The 23,200-nt window shown below is 40.6% G+C and overlaps 1 protein-coding gene across 1 annotated transcript in view; it reads left to right on the forward strand.

Moving 5' to 3' along the window:
* CSMD3 (CUB and Sushi multiple domains 3) overlaps window positions 1–23,200 on the forward strand; it is a 584,303-nt gene that overhangs the window by 93,520 nt on the left and 467,583 nt on the right. The window contains exon 2 of the mRNA XM_060277658.1: window positions 14,410–14,632. Within this exon, the coding sequence (XP_060133641.1) occupies window positions 14,410–14,632 (223 nt within the window). The remainder of the gene's footprint in view (window positions 1–14,409; window positions 14,633–23,200) is intronic.

The raw sequence follows: 23,200 nt of genomic DNA on the forward strand, positions 1-23,200 counted from the left end.
TTGTGAAGATGAAAGGAGAAACCAGGAGTTCCATCCTGCACCCCCTGGGAAGAATAGTGAGAGAAATAATTATGACTTTTCTACCTCGCTCTACCCAGTTGCAACTCAGCATCCGAAGCAGCAGCTTGTCACTGACAAAAGCTAGTGCCTTTTTGTAACAAAAATCTCATCAAAAGTTAGTCTCAGTGTGCCATCACACATATTCTTCTTTATCTAATAAGTAAAGTAGATGTGGTTTGGCTGCCTCTAATGCAGCCCTATTCATGTATTCATCTGTACAAGGGTGGAAGTGTGAACAGTCTTTATATATCTCGTGACACTTGATTGTATCTGATAGATGAATGGGATGAGCATTGGAGAACAAGCAAGAGTTTCTCTCTTACTCTAGGCAAAGTGTGATGCTCTAGCACAGAACACTATGCCCAGTTTTACGCGCCACACTTCAAGAACATGGATATTAAGTCACAGCAACACTGTTAACAAGGGGTATCTGAAATAATTTGCTAAAAAGGGAGGAGAAAAATAATAATTGGCTTTAAATAACTGAAAGTGTTATATAAAAAGTAGGCAAACAAGAGAGGATAGGATTTATGTTGCAACAGCATATATACCGTAAACGATAAGGCACAAAATAGTTAAGAGTAGACAATGAAACAATTTTCCTGGAAGCGTAGGAGAAGTCTATTCTAAATCTGCTGCTAATAAATCAAGGTAGGTGTCATAAGGGTACTACTGAGAATGTATTTCAGGGAGACATATCTCTTTGTTTGCCCAGACAGGTGCATTATATAACCCAATAGAGCAGCAAAATAAGCAGACCATACAATGGTCATGGGACAAAATCAGGCCAAATAATAATAATAATAATTTATTATTTCTACCCCGCCCATCTGGCTGGGTTTCCCCAGCCACTCTGGGCGGCTTCCAACAGAAAAATAAAATACAATAATCTATTAAACATTAAAAGCCTCCCTAAACAGGGCTACCTTCAGGTGTCTTCTAAAAATCTGGTAGCTGTTTTTCTCTTTGACATCTGATGGGAGGGCATTCCACAGGGTGGGTGCCACTACTGAGAAGGCCCTCTGCCTGGTTCCCTGCAACGTGGCTTCTCGCAACGAGGGAACCGCCAGAAGGCCCTCGGTGCTGGACCTCAGTGTCCGGGCAGAACGATGGGGGTGGAGACCCCATGTTGATGGAATGGGTCTGCTGGGTTTGGAGCACCCCAAACCCGTTCAATGGGAGTCAGCCAGTGTTGAACCTTGCTGTGGTGCAAGCCAAGCAAGCAAGGACTCACTGGGTGACCAGGGTGCAGATTCCAATCAGGCAGATACCTCAAGCCGAACTTGGGGGTGCTGTGGTCAATATTCCCTTCAGGCCCCTTATGGGAACCCTCCATACTATGTTTATCATGCCCAATGCTGTTTCCACCCTCATGCAAACAACTTTCATTTGCCTAACAAAGGAAGGCCATAATTTCACTGAGGGAAAGGCAGAAAAAAACCCCAACCATATACCAATCTGTTTGAGGGAAGAAGAAAAAAATTCCCTGTCAGAGGGGCCCAGATAGTTCTACTTACCAAACCCAATTGTAATGCTAAAGAAGATTAGCTACCATTCCATATTCAGTGTCTGTGGTCTAGGGATGTGATAGTTTTAGTATATGCTGCCAGGGCTAAAATAACCAATGTGCTCAATAAACTGTAAAGTCTTGGATGCCTTAAGGATCCCTTAAGGATCAAAGATATGTGGAACTCAGAAAGTGATTCAGTACAATGCGTCCTTGTCCTTTAACTCAACTCTAAAGGTGCTTACTGCCTTTGGGATACATAACTGAATGACAAGGTGCCATGGTATGAACTGCCTTGTCAATCCTAGGAGCCTGACATTTCCAAAGATGTTAAATTAAGTGAAATTATTTTCTTGAGAGATGTTACAAGGGCTATATCTGCTTACTATTTCTTGCACGTTTAGCTTGTTTGAAGTCTGATATATTTCACCAACTAGGTTGTACTGTTTTAATTCTGATATTTCTGGAATGGTGCTTCCATGTGGAACATTTAGCAGGGCCCACGGCAAGTAGCCATGCTTCGATGTATAAGGTCTCAAATTCCATTCTTAGCGTCTCCAGTTTAAGAACTCCAGTTATCATCAAGCTAGGAAAGATCTCTGCTGGTCAGAACATACAGTAATCAGTGGGCAAAATGGACCAAATGCCCATAGCTGCCAAGTTATCCCTTTTTTAAAGGGATTTTCCCTTATGCTGAATAGGCTTCCTCGCGAGAAAAGGGAAAACTTGGCAGCTATGCAAATGCCTGATTCAGTGCTGCCAGTCAATTTTCACAATCCTGAGTTAGATGGACCAATGACCCAATGAGTACTAGAGTATGGTTTTCCATGTAGCTGTGAATCTATGGATGGTAGTGTCCTCTAACCTGCTAGATGATTAATTGAGCAAGAGATAACATCTGGCAAGCTAGATGCTCCCAATTAATCAGGCAGCACATTTTTTAAAAACACTGTTATTAGCAGAAGTACTTTAAAAATGTAGGCAGTGGGCAGCATATTAAAAGAGGCCTTCTTTCCCATCTCACATGAGGGATTGCCTTTTCTAAGATTGCACTAATATGTGAGGAACCTCTTCAAACAAAGAGTAGGTGTTTTTTTTTCTCTCCTTCTGAACAATTATTTTACCCATATGCAAGTTTATTTTTTTTTTTAAACATAATTTTTATTGATTTTACAAATTACAAAAGATGGTACATACATATACACCTTTTCCACCTTCTTCCCACCCCCCTCCATGGGTCCTCCCCTGCCACAGAAGTATCCCACGCAGGTGAACAGTCAGAAGTGGTCCATTTTATGATTGGGTTTCTGTCCTCCTCCCCCTCCCCTGCCCCCGAAGCCCCCCCCTGCCACCAGGGAGCTCCAGTGAACCAGGGCAGTACGCAGGAGTTCATCCATCCAACCATCTATTGTCATACCAAAAAAAAAGAAAATACAAAAAGAGAAAAAGAGAAAAAAAAGAAGAAAAAAAAAGACAAAAAGGAAAAAAGACAAAAAAAAATTCATCATAATTGTTAAATTCATAATTGTTAAACCATATTTTGTGGGCTTCCCCACCCTCCCCCCTTCCCCGGTTTTCCTCCCTTATTTATCATCTTCAACAGTTTCATAATTCATATTTTATAACATACACCTTTATATCTTGTACCACTTTTAAACTAACTATTATCATTTTCGCCTATTGTCCAATCACTGAGAAATCAAACTCCCATTTTTTCTTCCCGTGCCTAATTTTTACCCCTCTATAGGCCTCCATATTTTCACCTTTTTCCAGAATCAATTCACTTTTTAAACCTATAATTATTCCCAAACTAACCTTACACCCCCCCGAGTACCGGCTCCACCCCACCAATCCAGCAAGTTCCATAGTCAGCAGTCCAGTTATAGTCCTATTAACCCATCCTTACAATCACAACTTCACTTTCCCTTCACCCCACCCCCTGTTTACAGTCTTTTGCCATCCAGGCCTCCATATCAGACCCCTGAGCTTCTTCTCTTCTCTGCTTAATTTTTCCTTCTTCCCTGTGGTCATTCTGGAGTTCCAGTAAGTCCAATCGTGCCCCCCTCGAAGGGGAGGCACTCCATCCAACTTTTTGTAGAGTAAAATCATCATTTTTTTCGTGATGGGCTTCATTTTGTGTTAAGTCATCACAGTCCTCATCATTGTCATTCTCACATTCGTCTTCTTCAGTTTCAAAAGCTTCATCTTCTAAGAAATCATATTCTGCCATAATCATCTGGAATTGTTGCTGTAACACTTGCCGTTGTGTCTCCTCTTGACATAATTCTATTCTTGCTTCCCACATTAAGGTCAAAACAGTCCGCTGAAACTCAGGCGGGTACCTTTTTGTTGACATAGTTCAGTCCTGTCAAGGTCAAAACTTGTCACATGGGGTGGAATATAATCGCAGTCTATTTTCTCGACTCCATTTTAACAAGCTGGCTGCATTCTTAAAAATAAAGTTCGAACTCACATTTCAAAAGTATATAAACCAAAAAAGAATTTCCAAAAAGTCCAGAGATAAAGATAGAAGTAGAATTTAACTATAAATCCTGATCAACTCACTGGATTGTCTGGGCTGCCGGCTCCCGAGGAACAGAAAGGTCTTTCTTAGTCTTAACTTCTTTCTGCAGGGCAATCACAGCCACAGTCTCTCTCCCCTTTTACCCTGCATTTAGGGGAGATTCTCTTTGATGCCTTTGAGGAATCCTTTTAAGTTGAAATCTTCTGTTTACGGCTTCGGGTTTCTGTTTACTGTCTCTTATGTTACCGTAGGGGGGGGGGTGGCTTCCTCTTTTCCCCTCTCTCCCAGGTCCAAATTGTTGCCTTAATTTACATTCCAAAGAATCCAAATTACTCACAGTCTATTCATTTGCTGAATGTTCTTTGAAGAATTGGCCACCTCCACTTCCCAGACTCGCAGCTTCGCACTCTCAGAGCAGCAATGTCAGCCTGTCCGCCGCGGTTCACCTCCTCGCTCTCGGGGGCTTAAACAAAGCCGATCCGGGGAGGAGATAGCCCGCTTTTGGCGCCGCCAGGCAAAATCTGTCCCCAAAAAGCTCGATTTGGGGCTTTTAAGGAGGTTTCGCTTCGCTGGAACGATTCCCTCCACCTCTGAAGCGCCGAGGTCCGCTCCACTGTGCGGACCCCCGTCTGAGCAAGATGGCGTGGTCAACCGGAAGCCCTACCCATATGCAAGTTTAATCTATTCATGAATTGAGTAAAACTCATACAATTAATCAACTGAAAACACAACTTTATTATTGTTATTATGGTTTTTTGTTGTTGTACTTGTCCTTTTAGTTTGGTGTTTGTACTGATTGGAAAAAGCGAATAATAATAATAATAATAATAAACCTAACACAGTTTCATTTATTCATTTATTTAAAGTATTTCTATGCTTCTCTTCGTTCAGTTTGGACTTCAAGGCAGTGCCCAGCAGAGTTTATATCCTAATTTAGAAACAACAACAATGTGTTGTGTAATCCTATACAAGTCTATTCTGAAGAAAATGCTATTGAGTGCAGTGGGACAGACTCCCAGCAAGTGTGCATCACATTGCAGCATAATAAATGTTGCCAGATGAAGAAGAGGACTGGGTTTCTGAATCTTTAATAGTTTTGTAGAAGAGGAAGATGGAGCAGGTGTGGTGTCAGGGCTGATGGGCTTCCTCTCTTCACAGCAATCACCACGAGAGTCTCCTGACGGTTTTTATGGACTTTATTTGCGGTATTCACAACAGGCAATTAGCACGTAATGATCATCCATCAGAGTCACTCAGTTCAGATCTCTGCTGAGGCCTGCAGTTGCCCTTCCAGCAACCCAAAAAAGACAGAGTTTTCAGCCTCACCTTTCAGCCCTCCTCTTTTCTGCATGTCTTTCTTGATAGCTGGGGCAAACTCCCCCACCCCATTATGAGCTCGAGCTTAACCCTTGCTGCTCCTGTGAACTTTCTGGTTCCCTAGCCTCTAGACTTACTCCGACCGCTCTCCCCTCATCATCTCCCTGCCCTTTGCCCCCCTCCGGGGAACGGGAAACCACTGGCTCATCCATGACATGTGGTACCTGCTGAAATGCCCTCTTCTACAAAACTATTGTACATGCTGTCATCTTCTGCATCTGGTGACCCTAAACCCAATAGGACTGGAGCCTGAATTTGGATTGGTTTGTTTTTTAAACTCATAATCGCCTTCGTTGATTTGGACTCATGCTTTTTTCTCCTCCCTGCCCTTCCAGCCCTGGATATGAGATTGAGATGGCTGCTTTTCATTGTCGAGACTTTTTCCTGACTGCTTGCTTATTTATTTCAAGGATTTATATATTGCTTTTCACTTAGCATGACAAAGTGATGGAGGGCATAATTTAACAATATCCTGAAGCTGCAACAGAACAGACGAAATACAAAAACACATAATAGAAATTATAGAGAATAAGTGACCGGGCGATCAATGGTGCAGAAATACTTGAGTGAACGAGAATGCTTTTCATTTCTGGCAGAAACACATCACTGATGGTCCCCCGTTAGATCTCCGACATGCTTAGACCTAAAGATAACTGTGCTTCTTTTTAGGAGTGTTGATAGTTTGGTAACTGGTTGCAATGAAAAGAACTGCAGAGCAGTTAATTATACTGAGATTCCACCTCTTCCTTTTTTACCCACTTATGATGACTGCTGCATGACCTCTGAAGTGGTATCTTCACAGTGTTTCCCTGAACTGTTGAGTACCAAGACACTTCAGGTCTTTCTAATTTTGCTGAAACTTTCGTCAAACCACCCACACTATTTGCTTGATCATAGCTAACTTATACTGTAGCATTTACTGGAACTTATTTTTGCTTTTGCTCCTAGTTTAATCTCAGTGCCTTCTTCAAAATCATGTAACTCCATGTCACTATGGAGGGGATTAAATACACCCCCCTTTTTCTAAAGGACAGCCTCTGTCTTTAAAAATACATCAATTTACTACCAAAATTTACCACTATTCATAATACTATCACCTAGCAGCTGAACATTACTACTTTCGCATTCCGAAGAACCAGATTAGATGCACTTGGTGGTTGCTTTAGTAACTGAACTTCTCTGTAAATCTCATTAAAGATTTACATGCCGACGTATTATGAAGAAGTTACATAAAAACAAGTGAATGAATTGCTAAGGTTTTCACTTATTTCTTTAAGGATAAAATGTAATCTAGCATTGCACTTCCTTCTCAGGCCCTGCATAACAAGGTATATATGAAAGCGTTTATTAACAGTTACTCCTTACATCAACATATAAATTAGGTTTCAGCTAAACGTTTTGTAGCATCTTCAGGGAAAATCAAACAATGCTTTATGGTGCTATGTCTTCAGAAAAAGTGCAAGAGCGGGGTATTGGGGGAAGCCTTGACCATGCCAGTAGGCGTCATCACTTTCCCCTTCCAGCAGTGGCGAACAGGGGGCAGGCTCTCTCTGCTTGAACATATGTTCTCCAGAGCCAGCCCCAACCCCCATACATGTAGATAACCCCGAAGCCTCCCAGAACCTCGGCTGGGGACTGGGAAGGATAACGGCCAATGCCTGTGCCAAGGTCTCCCTACATCTGAATCTTAATAAACTTGTGGCCAATTTGAATCCCATAGCACATTGTTATGCGTCTGTATTCCGCTCAGCGGGTCGCCAGGGTTTGGGGGGACTCTGCCTGTCCACGCAAAACTGTACAGCTAGTCAGCTTTTATAGAGCTGAGTAGGAATTTTTAGGTAGCCTCTGACTGACTCCCCTTTTCACCTACTTCACACTGTGTAGGGTATTGATATTTGTCTGTTTGGAATTCTGTGCGGACAGGGGAGGGAAAACTTTATGTCACTGCCATCCTGAGTCATTATTGGGTTAGGGAACGCTCTTGAGCCTCACAACCTGAGGCTTACAGGTACCTGAGGTTACACTTAGGGCCTGGAATGTGCACCTTGGGTCACATACGCATGGCTTACTTAGCAAGGAGGGAGAATCTTTTCCCAGTCCTTGGCTGTATAGCGCCAATGAGGTGGTGGCCACATTGATTAATTTCTGTACCACTTAATACAGTATGTATTGTGGTATATTGTGAATTTATCATTCAGTTGGGAGCTGCCCAGAGTGGCTGGGGAAACCCAGCCAGATGGGCAGGGTATAAATAATAAATTATTATTATTATTCAGTAAAAAAAAAAAAAATCTCTAAGCGGTGTACAAAAAACTGAAGCAACAACAGAGAAACTGAAACAAAATACTACACAAAATGAGAATATTTCCCTCATGGCATGGATTTGCATCTCCCTGCCTGCACTTATTGATTTGGCTTATTTGCATATCCTCCAGTCTGTTATTTCCTCCACTATAGTGTGTCGAGTCTTCTTTCTGCTTAGTGCTATGTGAAAATGTGTGCCAGCAGCAGTGATGTAAAGGGACCTGTATATCATGTGATTTTTACGTGCTACATTATTTCATTCCCCATTCGTCCATCTAGTCTAGGATTAGAAGCATCACCTGCTATCCAATGCTTTTAAATGGAAATTGCTAGGAATCGAAGCTGGGACTCTGCATGCTGTGTCTCTACCTCTCAACTTTTCCAGCCGTGATTAACAAATTGCAGCCCTGTAATCAGCTTCTCTATGATGTAGCTTTATTTATTAGTGGGTTCATGGAATATCAATATTTGTGCTTAGTGGGAAGAATCCTCTTAACTGCTCAAGGGCAGAGTCATGTTTGCAGATCATTATAAGCAGCCAAAAGTGCAAATGAGAACATAAAATGCTGGTATCTTTAAGGAACGTATTCATACTTTATTTACGGCTTGATGTGCTTTGACAACAACGTGTGCATGATTCTGTTTCCAAGCTTGCATAAGTTTACATAAACCCTTTCTGGATGAACAGTATATGGTGAGTGGAAGCCCGTAATTCCATTCATTATCACAGAGCACATCCAAATGATATGTTCGATATCTTCTTGTGTCTTGGGTTTTGAAGTTTTATTTGAGGCTTCCAGGGAACAAAATATATTTCTACCAAGACTATGTGTCACAATCAAAATTTTGGATAAGTGGAAGAGGTGGCAATGACCCTTATATTTCAGCCTGCATATTTTTTTGGTATGTTTTAGGTTGCAATGAGATTTTTAAAATAGCTGTTCGACAGTGGGATTTGCTGCCAAGGAGTGTGGTGGAGTCTCCTTCTTTGGAGGTCTTTAAGCAGAGGTTTGACAGCCATCTGTCAGGAATGCTTTGATGGTGTTTCCTGCTTGGCAGGGGGTTGGACTGGATGGCCCTTGTGGTCTCTTCCAACTCTATGATTCTATGCTATTTCTGAAACTGGAAACATATTCAAGAACAAGCTTTTGATCCTTGCTGTAAATTCTCCTGTCCCACTAGTGAAATCACTATCTGGGTAGATGTTAGCCAAATTGCAGCTGGTTTGGGGTGCTATGAAAGGGGCAGGAATAGTGCTGCTATTTTTTACTGCCAGGCGCGGAGGTGCTTGTGGAATTTCCTGCTTCAGGTGGCAACCTAACTTTGCTGGTACTAAACTCCACGCCTTGCAGGGGTGGGGTGCCATTTGCTGCTCTCTTCCAGGCAGTAAGATATGTTGGCCCAGCCCTGAACTCTTCTCGCTGCCCCTCCCCAGCCACATACAAACCGCCACTGACAGAGGCATTGAAACCCTGAAATGGCTCTCCCGGTATGTGTGTTCAGGAGGATTTCTCTCTCATTGGCAATGCATAGGAACCTGAGACGTATAAAGCAAGGAAAGCCTAGAAATCAGTGCTAAACCACCCCGCATTATTTTAAAAATAGAAAACGCTAAATCTGCTTTTAGAATGGATTATGCAAATCAAATGCATTTGCATATCACTGTTCAGCTTGCATGCGCTGTTCTGGTTGCTTCTGCAGTGTTTTCTGAAAATATATTTTTGTTCTATGTGTTTTATTTTTGCTTTCTCATGAACTGGATTAAAACCAAAAGTTGGGGCTTCCTTCCATTAAAAAAGAAGTGGTTTAGTATAGAATTTTTCCCTAATGTGGTATGATCCCCCAGTTGCTCAATAAATTAGTCTGTTTGGGATCACCTCACCCCATATATGCCCACTTGACTAATTTTATCTATGGATGGAACTGGCACTCTTAGAAGTGTCACATAATGTCCATTCTGTTCTTACTAAGAACTCAATCTTTCAGTGGTATCACTTATTCTCTGGAACTCCCTGCTTGTTGATATTAGGTACTATTTTTGACAGCTATTAAAAGCAAGCCTTTCCAGACATGTAATTTTATTGTGTTCATCTGTTTTTAAAACTGTTGATTTTATCTATATTTTGACAATTTTATTAGTTACAGGTAGGTGGCCGTGTTGGTCTGACGTAGTCGAAACAAAAAATAAAAAAATCCTTCCAGTAGCACCTTAGAGACCAACTAAGTTTGTCATAGGTATGAGCTTTCGTGTGCATGCACACTTCTTCAGATACACTGAAACAGAAGTCACCAGACCCTTATGTATAGTTAGAGGGTGGGGAGGGGTATTACTCAGAAGGGTGGTGGGAATGGGTGATTGGCTGATAGGAGTGGTAAACCTGTTGACGACTGTTAACGACTGCAATTGATCTTGCAGGAAAAAGCAAGGGGTGAGATGGCTAAAGAAAGCTTTATCATGTATAATGAGATAAGAATCCAATGTCCTTATTCAGACCAGGTCTCTCCATGGTTTTAAGCTTGGTAATGAGTTGCAATTCAGCAACTTCTCTTTCCAGTCTGTTTCTGAAATTTTTCTGTAATAAGACAGCTACTTTGAAATCTTGTATAGAATGTCCTGGGAGATTGAAACCTACTGGTTTCTCTGTCTTGATTCCTGATGTCATATTTATGTCCATTTATCCTTTGGCGTAGGGTTTGGCCTGTTTGTCCAATATAGAGAGCTGAAGGTCACTGTTGGCATTTAATGGCATACACAATGTTAGAAGATGAGCAATTAAATAGTCCTGCGATGGTATGTTGGATGTTGTTGGGGCCAGTAATGGTGTTGTCCGGGTGTATGTGGCAGCAACGTTGGTATCTGGGTTTATTGCAGGCTCTGGTACCAGTGCCCATGTTAACTCTGATGGTTGTATTATTGTGGGTGAGTTGTTGTTTAAGATTGGGTGGCTGTCTGTAGGCAATGAAAGGTCTTCCTCCCAGAGCTTGAGAAAGAGAACTGTCAGTAGGAGAACACTTCAAAAAATTGTTTTGACAATTTTATGATGTCTATAGTTTCTGGAGTCTGTTTTTAGCCTATTTGAATGACTACTATGTATTATCATGTGAAGCACATTCAGATTTTTCTGTTAAGTGGTATATGAATTATACTAAATAAATAAATGAAACTTATTACATAAAATCAGGGTCAGACAAAAAATTGTGATGGGGCAGGGGCAAGAGGACTGCCTTCTATCTCCCTTACACATTTGCTAGACATTCTGTCTTTCTTAGAAAATAACCCGTCTCTGTTTTCTCAAGGGAAGACATTGATTTCTAAGAAATTATTTGAGAATTTCTCCTCCAACCCTATGTTGAATATAAAGTGAAATGCCCCTTCACAAGTTCACTCATAAATAGGGTAGAAAATATCACATACTCCTTTGCATCCCAGGTTTATTATTGTTTAATATTACTTTAATATTGCATAAAGAAGCAATGGCCATGATAAATTTTCTTTTTCAGACTGTTGGAGAATTCTACTTCTGTTCTCCCTGAGAATATTCTGAACCCATCCCCCTCTCTTAGCACTTTCAAATAAGGCAGAGAATTTGAGGAGGCCATTTTCTCTCAGCCCTACTTTGATCTGTCTCTAGCCCTGACAAGAACATGGATTTCCCTTGTAAGGCAAAGAGCAGTATAAAATATAAATTGAACCTCCAGATTTGCTGATAAAAAGACTATCATGTTTTCTTGATTTTGGCGTTCTATGTTCCAAGTATTTTCTGTAAGATTTACCTCAGAATAGAGATATCCCTACCATTATTTGTCTTGCGTCCTTGATTTTGAAGACAGTAATGTTCAAAATGGGTAGTGTTGTGGGGTGTGTGTGTGTTCAGAAGTTTAACTAGCTTTAAACTGAGTGGTTTTGTAGACCCATGTCTTGTATTCCCCAATGGAAAATAGGAAACAAACACTTGTGAGAAAGGTCACTGAGAGTGGAGTCCTTCAGCTTCCTGACAAAAACATGGAGTCCACTTGTCTCTGAAAAACAGAGAATTCCATCCAAGATCCCGAGGCACAGCCCATGTGAATAATTCAACATAACTCTTCATAAGTAATTCAAGTTTCATTCTGAAGAAGTGATATGTGAACTAAATGTATCCCAGAGGCTTTTACAAAGTTAACTAATGCAGTCAGAGTTAAATAATAAATAACAACAGATAATTTTTCAGATGGGATTTAAAAATAGATCATGAATTGCTGAAGGCACCAAGGAGGGGAAATAAGAAATCTTTGGGGTATGGAATTTTGGTAATGGACGACAGTGTGCAGGCCAAAATGAGAAGGTTATGGAATGGTTGTTATGAACTAGTTTGCAGGAACCAAGCCTATTGGCCTTAGACCATTGTTACATTGTAGGATCAGGGAACCTGTTGTGCTTCAGAAGTTCATTGACTACGTCTCCCATCATTTCCTTGATCAGTGGAACTGGCGCTATTACAAGTGTCTTATAATATCCATTCCACATTTGTAAGAACTTTGTCATTTAATAAGGCCTCACCTATACAGTGGTACCTCGGTTTATGAATACAATTGGTTCCAGAAGTCTGTTCATAAACTGAAGCGAACTTTCCCATTGAAAGTAATGGAAAGTGGGTTAATCCGTTCCAGACGGGTCCAAGGAGTACTCAACCTGAAGCGTACTTAACCCGAAGCATGGGTGTAATTGGTTCTGGAAGTCTGTTCATGAACTGAAGCGTTCATAAACTGAAGCGAACTTTCCCATTGAAAGTAATGGAAAGTGAATTAATCCGTTCCAGATGGGTCCACGGCGTTCATAAACCGAAAATACGTAAACCGATGTGTTCATAAACCGAGGTTCCACTGTACTTTGGAACTACTTGCCTATTGATATCAAGCAGACACCTTCTCTGAATTATTTCCAGTGCCTGCTAAAACCCTTGTTTCGTAAAGCCTATCCAAACGCTTAGAAAATTTAAACTTTTTAGTATATTAACTTCTTGTATGTTTTAATATATTTTAAATCCCCCCCCTGATTTTATTGCTTTATCTTTTTGAAAACCACTTTAAGGGTTGTTTTTTTTTTTTTTTTTACAATCAAGCAGTGTATACTTTTTATGTAATAAAATAAAATAAATAAATTCCTGTCCTTTGGTCATGCTGGCTGTGGCTGATGGGTGCTGGAATCCAACAAAACTGGGAAGTTAACAGCTTTGAGGGTTGAAAAACAAATAAACAATCAAACATAAACAGTGTACAAATTTTATGAAATAAATAAACAAAATGAAATGAAACCTACAGCTGTGTTCCCAGCAGGCCTTGGGGTATAATTATTAATTTTTATTAATTCGATCACCCAGCATTCACCATCAGGCTATGACAATTTAAATATTCAATATTTAAAAGAATTAAAACAAATCATACCCTCAGGAATAGAGTGGATCCCGAAAACACACATTAAATGCAACACATAAAAAATTGCATTTTCAGCATACTGATGATTTGGATTTTTCAGCATCAAAGGGTCCCTCTGATTCATAGGTGGAATTTATCTGTTAGTAAAATTTTCTGTGATACATGTTTTTGCGCTTTCTGTCACACAGTTGAATATGTGAACTGCTGTTGAAAATATTGTGCTCAAGAGAATGCGAGGTGATTTGAAGCTCTGTCTTAATCCATGCAATATGCTAACAAGTTTGCTATTCCACCATATTTAAATATTTTTAAGGGAGATGATGGATGTATCACAGAGAGAAGACTCGTACATTCCACAGGCAGTGGGACAAGGAAGTAGGAACTGAGTTGTGAACTCTCCATGAAAAACATTCCAATTGTTTCCTTGTGTTAAGGGCTAATGATTACTTATTTTGACTGCAGCACTGTGTGAGGAAAAGGGCAATCTCTTTGGCAATCAGGTCTCAAACTCTTGGGGTTTTATGGCTTAATAGAAGCATTTTGAGAAACTTATTAACACCCAGTGTCACTAGTGTAATGTGCTCCACTTTCGAACTGGAAAACTCTACTTAGCAACTAGGCCACAGCATTCTGCCCTAACCTGTGTTTTTGGAATGGACTTAAGATACAATGCCTCCAGTAGAGCTCCACATACTAATAAAGGTTAAAGGAAATAGTTTCCATAATGTTAGTAAAAGAAAGGGAGCAGCACATTCATCTTGCTAGATGTGAATGGAGAAGACCAAGGGATAGCTCATTTGATAAGAGCATGAGACTCTTGGTTTCCAAGTCATGGGTTTGAGCCCCACATTGGGCAAAATTGGGGTTTGGACCACATGGTTCTTGTTTGTCCCTTCCAACTCTACAGTTTTATGACTTGGAATATGAATGTCACAACCAAATGGCACGCTAAAAATATGACATCTTGATCCTAAATTCACCAAATTGGAAATAAGGTAAATTCCACAATCTAGGAGCTATCACAGAAAGGTCTACTTGATTTTAAGACCCATAGGGGACTGACATGCCAAAGATGTGTTTTACTATAGTTAGATAAATATCTGGCAGAGTTGGAGCAGAATATATAACTGATCTATTAAGGTGAGGAATAATTTGTTTCATTCAATAAGGTATGTGTGGTGACAATGAATTTACTCTTTTTTTCTTATTCATTTTTTTGCAGGATTTATTTATACATGTGGTGGAACATTAAAAGGACTTAATGGTACTATAGAAAGCCCCGGCTTCCCATATGGATATCCAAATGGCGCAAACTGTACGTGGGTAATAATTGCAGAAGAAAGAAACAGAATACAGATAGTATTTCAGTCTTTTGCTCTAGAAGAAGAATACGATTATTTATCATTATATGATGGGCATCCACATCCTACAAACTTCAGGACAAGGTAAATATTGTTGACATCCTATCAAAATATGGCTTGCTACAAATGAATACATTTTCTGGAAATGTCTTTCCTGGAAACATTGGAACTGAAGTTCTTACATTTTTTCAGCTATCTTGCTCATCCTCTTTTCAATAGCAGATGCTAAAGTCAAATTACAGAATGAGGTTCACTAAAAGAAAACATTGCCCATTCATTTTCAGATGACAGTTGACAATTCCTTTGATGCAAATGCATTAGCTTTTGTACAAACCATAATTTTAGGAAATGAGAAATCTTGTAACTCATCGTATTGTGTTTTTCTGAAAGCAGTTGTTATTTGGGTTACATTGTAGATCTTGTTGATGCACATGGTAACTCGGTGGCACATGAGCCTAAGGTCTGCAGAAGGTTCCAGGATCAATTCGTAGGCAGCACTAGTTTTCTTTTTAATTATCTCATATAGAATGGCTGGTAAACACTTCTGCCTGAAGCATTGACAGTATTCCCAATGGACAATATTGCATATGCACTAATTGTCCTTTTCCCCAGGGACATTCTTTATTATCCAATTGCCCCTATCTTTACATTTGAGTGATGAATCTTAGATTGTGCACATATATGCGTAAGAGTTTGAAGGGGTCTCACAGCAATATATTCTGCCTGAGGCCAATGCAGAAAATTCCCTACATCCCTGATAGGTGGGGAATCCAGCCCCTCCTTAGAAGGTTTGTTCCTCTGCTGATCAGCTCATTCCATCAGAAAGCAAGAGATAACCAATATTCAAGATTTTGTCTCTCTTTCACATGACTCTGCCATGTTCTTCTCTCCCTTGACCTGAAGATGGTCTGTTAGCCTATCATATAGTGACTGCCGGATATAATTAGCCTAAATGTCTGACTGGCCAATAGAAGCAGAACTGAAAACCATGTGGAGTGTATGTAGGCATGGGGAAGAAATCCATGTAGTTTCATTTTAATGAAAACTTCTCATATTTGCACTGCCCAAACAACTCAAACACAACTCTTTGAAACTCACACTTCTCTATATGTTCCACAACCAAAGAGTGCATACACACAAAAAGTGCATTAGTGAAAATACAAAATCCATGCTATTTGGGGGTGGGGAGGGGAGATTGCTTGTAGAAATCATTATACTAGACAAAGAAAATGTACACAAAGATACATACATTGCACGTAAATGCATATTAATTTTACTGCAGACTTTTACAATATTGCAAAGGAGTGAATTGAAGTTAAGGTTGTGAAATTTAGAAATGGAGAAAAAGTGAAATTGACACATTCATCTGTCACTGGATGTATGGGAGGAAAAACTAGGGCGGCCATGCTACACCTGCCCACTGAAGCTTGCGACAAGTGAATAACATGACCTGTGTGTAGCTTGACACTTTTTAAAAAGAAAAATGAAAAGAGACTCAGTGGTCTGGTGTATGGTTTTGGATTCATTTGTTGGCTACCTCATCAAGCTTAGCTGCACAAACCCCTGCTTTCCCCCTCTGTGTTGGAGGAGATGTGGGGCACTGTTTCATTTATGATGTGAGGGCCCATCAGCCAAGACTTTAGGGTCTGCAACTTTCTCTACACTTAGGTAACTTATTAGACAAATGATTATGCCTGATCCTACTCTTGCATTCCTTTCTGTTTTTTTTTTTTGTTGGTAGACATCAGTACCTAGGTTCTGTTAACTGTTAGTAACTAACTGCCAAACTTTAGTGGCAAGGAATTGGAGGGGAATGGACAATCTTCCTCTTAAAACTTGGTATGATAAGAGTCTGGCAATTGGCACTTGATTAGACTCTTACCCGAGAATTCAAGGAAGCCAGAGGAGTGGCTCTGACAGATAAATTTGTTCAAACTCTGTACCCATTAATTTATTATGCGACTATCTTTCTGGAGGGAGACTTTCCTGTCAACTTGGTTGCCAAAGTAAAATCCACTGTCATGTTGTATTGCAATAATGTATGACTTTGGAGACATTTATCTTTTTTATTGTTAACAGGGTTGGTTGTTTTTTTTTCAATACCTTTAATAAAAAGCATTTTTATTTTTATTTTTTAAAAAATGATGTGAAAAGACATCTCTCACCTCCAGTGGCTGAAAGCTGAAGCATCTTGATTACTTACAGAAATATCTCTTGGAAAGAATGCTTTGAAAAACAAGGGTTAGAGAAGTAGCTGTTGTTTCCCTATTCTTTGGAGGGCTTATTGATCTTTGTACTGTTTCCTTTATAAATACAGGCCTCCTGTGTTTTTCAGGGTCCTTGGGGGCTCTGTCCAAAAACACGTATTCATTACTAGAGAGTCCAGGAAACTTAGTTTGCTCTCCACTGCTCCGTCTCTGTTTCGGCTGACCAGCTGAACAAAAGCAGTTCTGAAATGATTAGGAGCAAATTAAGAGCTCAGCATTTTTGACGCGACTTTGAACTACAGAGCATAGGATCATTGATTTTCTTCAAACAGCCTCATTCGGTGCTGCAGCTTTGGCCACCACTTAGATAAAAGCAGGAGGCATGGGAGAAAGATAAGATTTACTGTGGGGATTCAGAGTTAGCAAGGAGGAATACAAGAAATAATGATACTCCAAATGTCACCCATAGTCTCTATATATACATGCAATATATGGCAGGTGGCTCTCGAAGATCAGATAATGTCAGTTAAGTAGAATTATCAAAGTTAATTGACCAGCACTCTATATGCATGGCAGGAAGGAAGCAGGAAAAGGCGAATGGACGATGATGAGGTTGGTGCAGCAGTTTTAATCCTGCTGACTAATTTAACCTGTTTTTATAATGCCAGATTTAGTTTATTGAATTGCATCTATATTTTTATTCCCTTATTCCTTTTTCAAACAATATGATGGTAGGGTGATGTAAAAAACAAGAAACCTTTAACTGATTAATTGCTCAGTTAAAGCCACAAGAGCTGAACCCTCCCTAAATCGACACTCAGTTCCCATAATGAAGCTGAGATGAGTACAGCACTTGCATATGTTAAAAATGTGTTGAAATTTCCAGCAGCATCACTGAAATATTTAATGTTTAATGTTGTATTGTGTTTTTAATATTCGATTGGGAGCTGCCCAGAGTGGCTGGGGAAACCCAGACAGATGGGTGGGGTATAAACAATATTATTATTATTATTATTATTATTATTATTATTATTTGAAGTTGGTTGTGTGTTATAGAGTCATAAACAGCTTGGACTCTCCAAACTTTATGACCCATTTACACAATTTTATTCTGAGGTAGAACACCTTAAAACACTTCAATCTACAGTCAAAAAAATACTGATTTCTATTTACGGTAGTTTCCTTGGTGAGTTTGTGAAGGGCTGGCTCCTGGGGATTATTTTTTTTGGGGGGGGGGAGGAGAGGGGAGCTGAAGAAAACTGCTGACACTTCCTGCGAGCGTCACACTGATCTCTAGTAGCTCTATCACACTGAGTAAAACAATGTCCTGGAAATGTGTTCAACACCTAAAAGTCAGGGAAAGGCACCCCTGACCATTAGGTCCAGTAGTGACCGACTCTGGGGTTGCGGCTCTCATCTCACATTATTGGCCGAGGGAGCCGGCGTACAGCTTCCAGGTCATGTGGCCAGCATGACAAAGCTGCTTCTGGCGAACCAAAGCAGCGCGCGGAAATGCCATTTACCTTCCCGCCAGAGTGGTACCTATTTATCTACTTGCACTTTGATGTGCTTTTGAACTGCTAGGTTGGCAGGAGCTGGGACTGAACAACAGGAGCTCACCCCGTCACAGGGATTCGAACCGCTGACCTTCTGATCGGCAAGCCCTAGGCTCTGTGGTTTAACCCACATTCATCCTCTTTGTTCTGTATGCTTGATAATATTTATGTGGGCTGTACTGTTATCTTTCAGTCTGTAGGAAAACTATAGTTAATTTAACAAATGTAATTAGATTGGGGTGAGCTTCATACAGCCAGGTCTCTCTTTTTCTGCTTGATGCTCCTCACCCCTGTAGGGTGGGGAGACCGTTTTCAGCCAGTGGTCCACATTTTCTCATGGGAAAATGTTCAGGTCCTATTTGCCACTGGTGGCTGGGGTCAGATGCAAAAGTGGACAGAGCAATGGATGTGACTCTTCCAGCTATGCAAAAGTCAGAGACGTTTCCAGAGACCCTCAAGCCATGAAAAAGTACTCAAGAAGGGCAGGTGGGGGGTATTGGGGGGACAAATGGAGAAGCCTGGAGAGCTGTGTTTTGCCCCCTTTGTTTGACTGGAGGTCTCCCGGCCCTGATAGAGAACATCAAATATGCAGAGGAGAATGTCACAGCATGCTTCAGTGCAAAACACAAGCAACAAATGGTGTGTTGCTAAGCATAGACATTAGCAACCTGATGTTAATGCATGGCAAGCTTTGCCATAATTAAAAGCTGGTAGTTATGTCGCCTGAAACTTGACTATTATTTTCAGGCCCTCCCCCCGCCCAACAGGTTTGGAAACTTATATGGTTTATTAGCAGGGTCTCCCCTGCCCCCTCCAGTCCAGTCAGACATCTTAATGCAGGCCTGCAGCACAGTTTGCTCCAGGTTTATAAGTGGGTTTTGAAGACCCATTTATTTTCGACTTGCTTTTTCATAAATTATGTAGTTGTTGCTGTAGAAATGGTGCTGGGATTTGTTTTACCCTGTTTTTAATTATGTGTTACTGGCCTGCTGCTGCTGATATTGCTGTGCTTAGCTATGGTATTGTTATATAGTTTTATTCGATCAAATTGCCTGTGGATGGTGTTTTATTCGGGGGTGGGGGGGTAGGATGAGTGCTTTCTTAATTAGTGGGTATATTGCATTTTTGTTTTATGGAACACACCTTAGAAGAACTGTGCTTCAAAACAGAGATGAGAAACCTATGACCCTCCAAATTTTGTTGGACTTCCCATCGAGCTCAAGTAGTAACATGACAGTGGTTAGGGATGATGGAAAGGGACCCAGGTGGCGCTGTGGGTTAAAGCACAGAGTCTAGGGCTTGCTGATCATAAGGTCGGCGGTTCGAATCCCTGCGACGGGGTGAGCTCTTGTTGCTCAGTCCCAGCTCCTGCCCACCTAGCAGTTCGAAAGCACATCAAAGTGCAAGTAGATAAATAGGGACCGCTCTGGCGGGAAGGTAAACGGTGTTTCCGTGCGCTGCTCTGGTTCGCCAGAAGCAGCTTTGTCATGACCCGGAAGCTGTCTGCGGACAAACGCCGGCTCCCTCGGCCTATAGAGCGAGATGAGCGCGCAACCCCAGAGTCGGACACGACTGGACCTGATGGTCAGGGGCCCCTTCACCTTTACTTTTAAGGGATGATGGAAGTTATAGACCAACAGGATTTGGAGGGCCATAGTTTCCCCATCTTCACCTGAAAGGTGACAGACAAGTACCTAAATAGTGTGGGGGGGAGGGGGATCTGATTCATGCTTTATTTATTGCTTTTTAGAAGGTGAGATCAGTTACAGTAGTTTTAACTGAGCTTCAATGACCTGTAGAGCAAAATTCTAGATAGGAAAAACTTGGTTGTTTTGAAAATCAAGGTTTAGAGCAAAGTGCCAAATCATGAAGTCTGCTTTGACATTGGACAGCATCTCCTGTCCTAAAGCTTCAATGCTTTATCAAATTGTGTGAGACAGATTTGTGGCTTTAATAGTCTACAATTTTATATTCATTATTTTTAGGCCAGGCAGGGAACTCAAATATTCATGAGTAGAGAAAATATGTTTTAAGGGGAAATTGTGTTTGTCCTCAAATGACAAAGAAACCACAATAGTTGGGAAAGTTAATTATCCACACATGTTAAATATTTTCTAATGAAACAATGGTCCATTTAAAAACAAGTTCAGCTGACAGGGATAACTTTTATCAGCTGCCTTGTAAACAGCATAAATTATGGCTCTTATTTCTATTAATGTTATGTGCATTTCCGTTTATCTTCTTTTGCACGGAAAGTTGCAATTTATTTCTTCTTCTTTTTATCAATGCCTTTACATTTTTGTCTGTGCCTTGATTTCCACATCATTAATTTTCATGGTGATATCATTCTTGTTCTGAAATTCTATTCTTCTCATTGTATCTGTATTACTTGCTTTCTGTCAAGGGCAATCTATATGTTAGGGATGCCATAAGCATTTGAGGAAAAGTGCCTGCACAGGTGAATCCCCCTCCCAAACCTTACAATAAGGAATAGAGTGAGCACAGCATGGTTTGCAGCCTGTTGCAAGCTGGCCTTTGCTTATCATAAGAACAGGGCACGGTATTGAAGTCTTTTTCTTCAGCAAGCAACCAGAATTAATCACCCACCCACGTGCTTGTTCTCCCATCAAGCCAACTCTTAGTTGTTCCAAAGCAGTATTTAGAGGTCTGTAATTTGGTTTTAAACTATTTTTGATATTGTATTTTTTTTAAATTACTGTGACCAGCCCTGGTGAACGGCACATAATAAATCAAATAAATAGTAACAATTTAAGAAGAAGAAGAGTTTGGACTTGATATCCTGCTTTATCACTACCCGAAGGAGTCTCAAAGCAGCTAACATTCTCCTTTCCCTTCCTCCCCCACAACAAACACTCTGTGAGGTGAGTGGGGCTGAGAAACCTCAGAGAAGTATGACTATCCCAAGGTCACCCAGCAGCTGCATGTGGAGGAGCGGAGACTCCCCAGAGTCTACCGCTCTTAACCACTACACCACACTGGCTCTGGATCAATCTGTTGGATCAGGTCCAGGATCCTGTTCACAGTAACCAGCAAGATGCTTAAGAAAAGCCAGCAAGTAGGACATGAGCCCAACAACATTTTCCACACATGTCCTCCCTAGTAGCTAGCATTCAGAGGTGTATCACAAAGAATGGTAGAAGCAGGGCACAGCCATCATCGCTAGTAGTCATTGGTACACTTTATTGAAGGGAAACTCCCCTCCGGGGTAGAAATCATATATTGAATAGAAGGAAAGCTCTTTAATCTAAGCAGGCTGAAAGCAAAGAGTAAGGTTACCGTAACTTCCATCATAGAGCTTCAGTACGCTGATTACAACTTAGTGTGTGCACACTCAGAGGATAACCTCCAAACCATCCTAACTATCTTCTCAGAAGCTTACGAAAAGCTTGGCCTATCGCTCAACATCCAAAAAACCAAAGTGCTGCACCAACAAGCACAAAACAATGCCTCTGCAGTGCAACAAATGTTGGTCACTTCAGCTACCTGGGCAGTTAACTTCCCACAAGGGCCGACATTGATGCTGAAATCCAGCATTGCCTGAGCTCTGTGAGTGCAGCTTTCTCCTGATTGAAGTGCAGAGTGTTTAAGGACTGGGGTATTCGCAGGGAAACCAAAATGCTTGTTTATAAAGCTATTGTACTACCAACCTTGCTGTACGCTTGTGAAACGTGGACCAAGTGTAAACGCCATCTCCAACACCTCGAAAAATTCCATCAACATTGTCTCCAAAAATTTTTACACATCAGTTGGGAAGACAAGCGAACTAATGCCAGTGTACTGGAAGAAGCAAAGATTACCAGTGTCAAAGCAATGATTCTTCAACATCAGCTTTGTTAGACTGGTTATGTTGTGTGTATGTCTGATTATCATTTTCTTTCTCCTTGTGTGTTCTTTCATTTGTGTTCCTTGCAGAAGGAACAGTCCTAAACTCACATTGCAAAATAGGGGTGCTTGAGCTAAACGTTGTAGTTAAGGTTAAATGTAAGTATATTCCCCCCGCCCCCAATTCAAGGTGACTTGTTCTAGCTTCAAAGGCTATAATGGCCTCCCCTGGAAGTTTCTTACCTGTAAGTGTGCTGATTACATTCCAAACAGGCCATGTTATTAGCTGAAGCAAATTTATGTCTGTGCTAAAAGGGCAGCTTCTTGGAGCCTATAATCTAACAGACCTTTTCATGATGGATTTTTCCTTAGCCGTATTTAGCAAAAATGTCACATCATAAATATGAGACAATAATATATAATGAAAAGGCAGCTCATGGCACTCCAACATTAGAAGCATGTACAATGTTATGAACTCAGGGCTGCAAATGGCTTGTAAGCGTGTAATCACAACAGCATTCTAATGCTTCATTAGTGTCTGGTGATTATTAGAGTTCCAAAAGCTGTCTCTCTGTCCACTTTTACTTGTACAATCTATTGCCTTTGTGTCTGAAATGCCATGTTAAAAACATAACAGTGGCTGCGTTTTGTAACATATATTAAAAGAGAAATGCACAACCTATGTGTTAGTCCAATCCTATGCATGCCTGCTTAGAAAGAAACCGTATTGAGTTTATTTTTATTTATTTTCCATCTTTTTTATTTTCAAAAATATACATTTATACAACACTCTCTGTTTTTGTTTGTAGCAAAAATGAAGGCAACTGAAGCAAAGGTACTTTGTATACCTCACAATATACATGGCACTACAATTTATTGGGGGGGGGGAGAGAGAAAGAAAGAAAAGAAAGAAAAAAACAAGAAGAAAAAGTAGTTGAGGTTTTAAAAAAGACTTCCAAACCTTCTCAATGTACGTTATCTGTTAATTACACTTTTACCACACAAAATATATAAAAAAAATTCCTTCCAGCAGCACCTTAAAGACC

Source organism: Zootoca vivipara, chromosome 8, assembly GCF_963506605.1.
Source record: "Zootoca vivipara chromosome 8, rZooViv1.1, whole genome shotgun sequence".
NCBI classification, from domain to species: domain Eukaryota; kingdom Metazoa; phylum Chordata; class Lepidosauria; order Squamata; family Lacertidae; genus Zootoca; species Zootoca vivipara.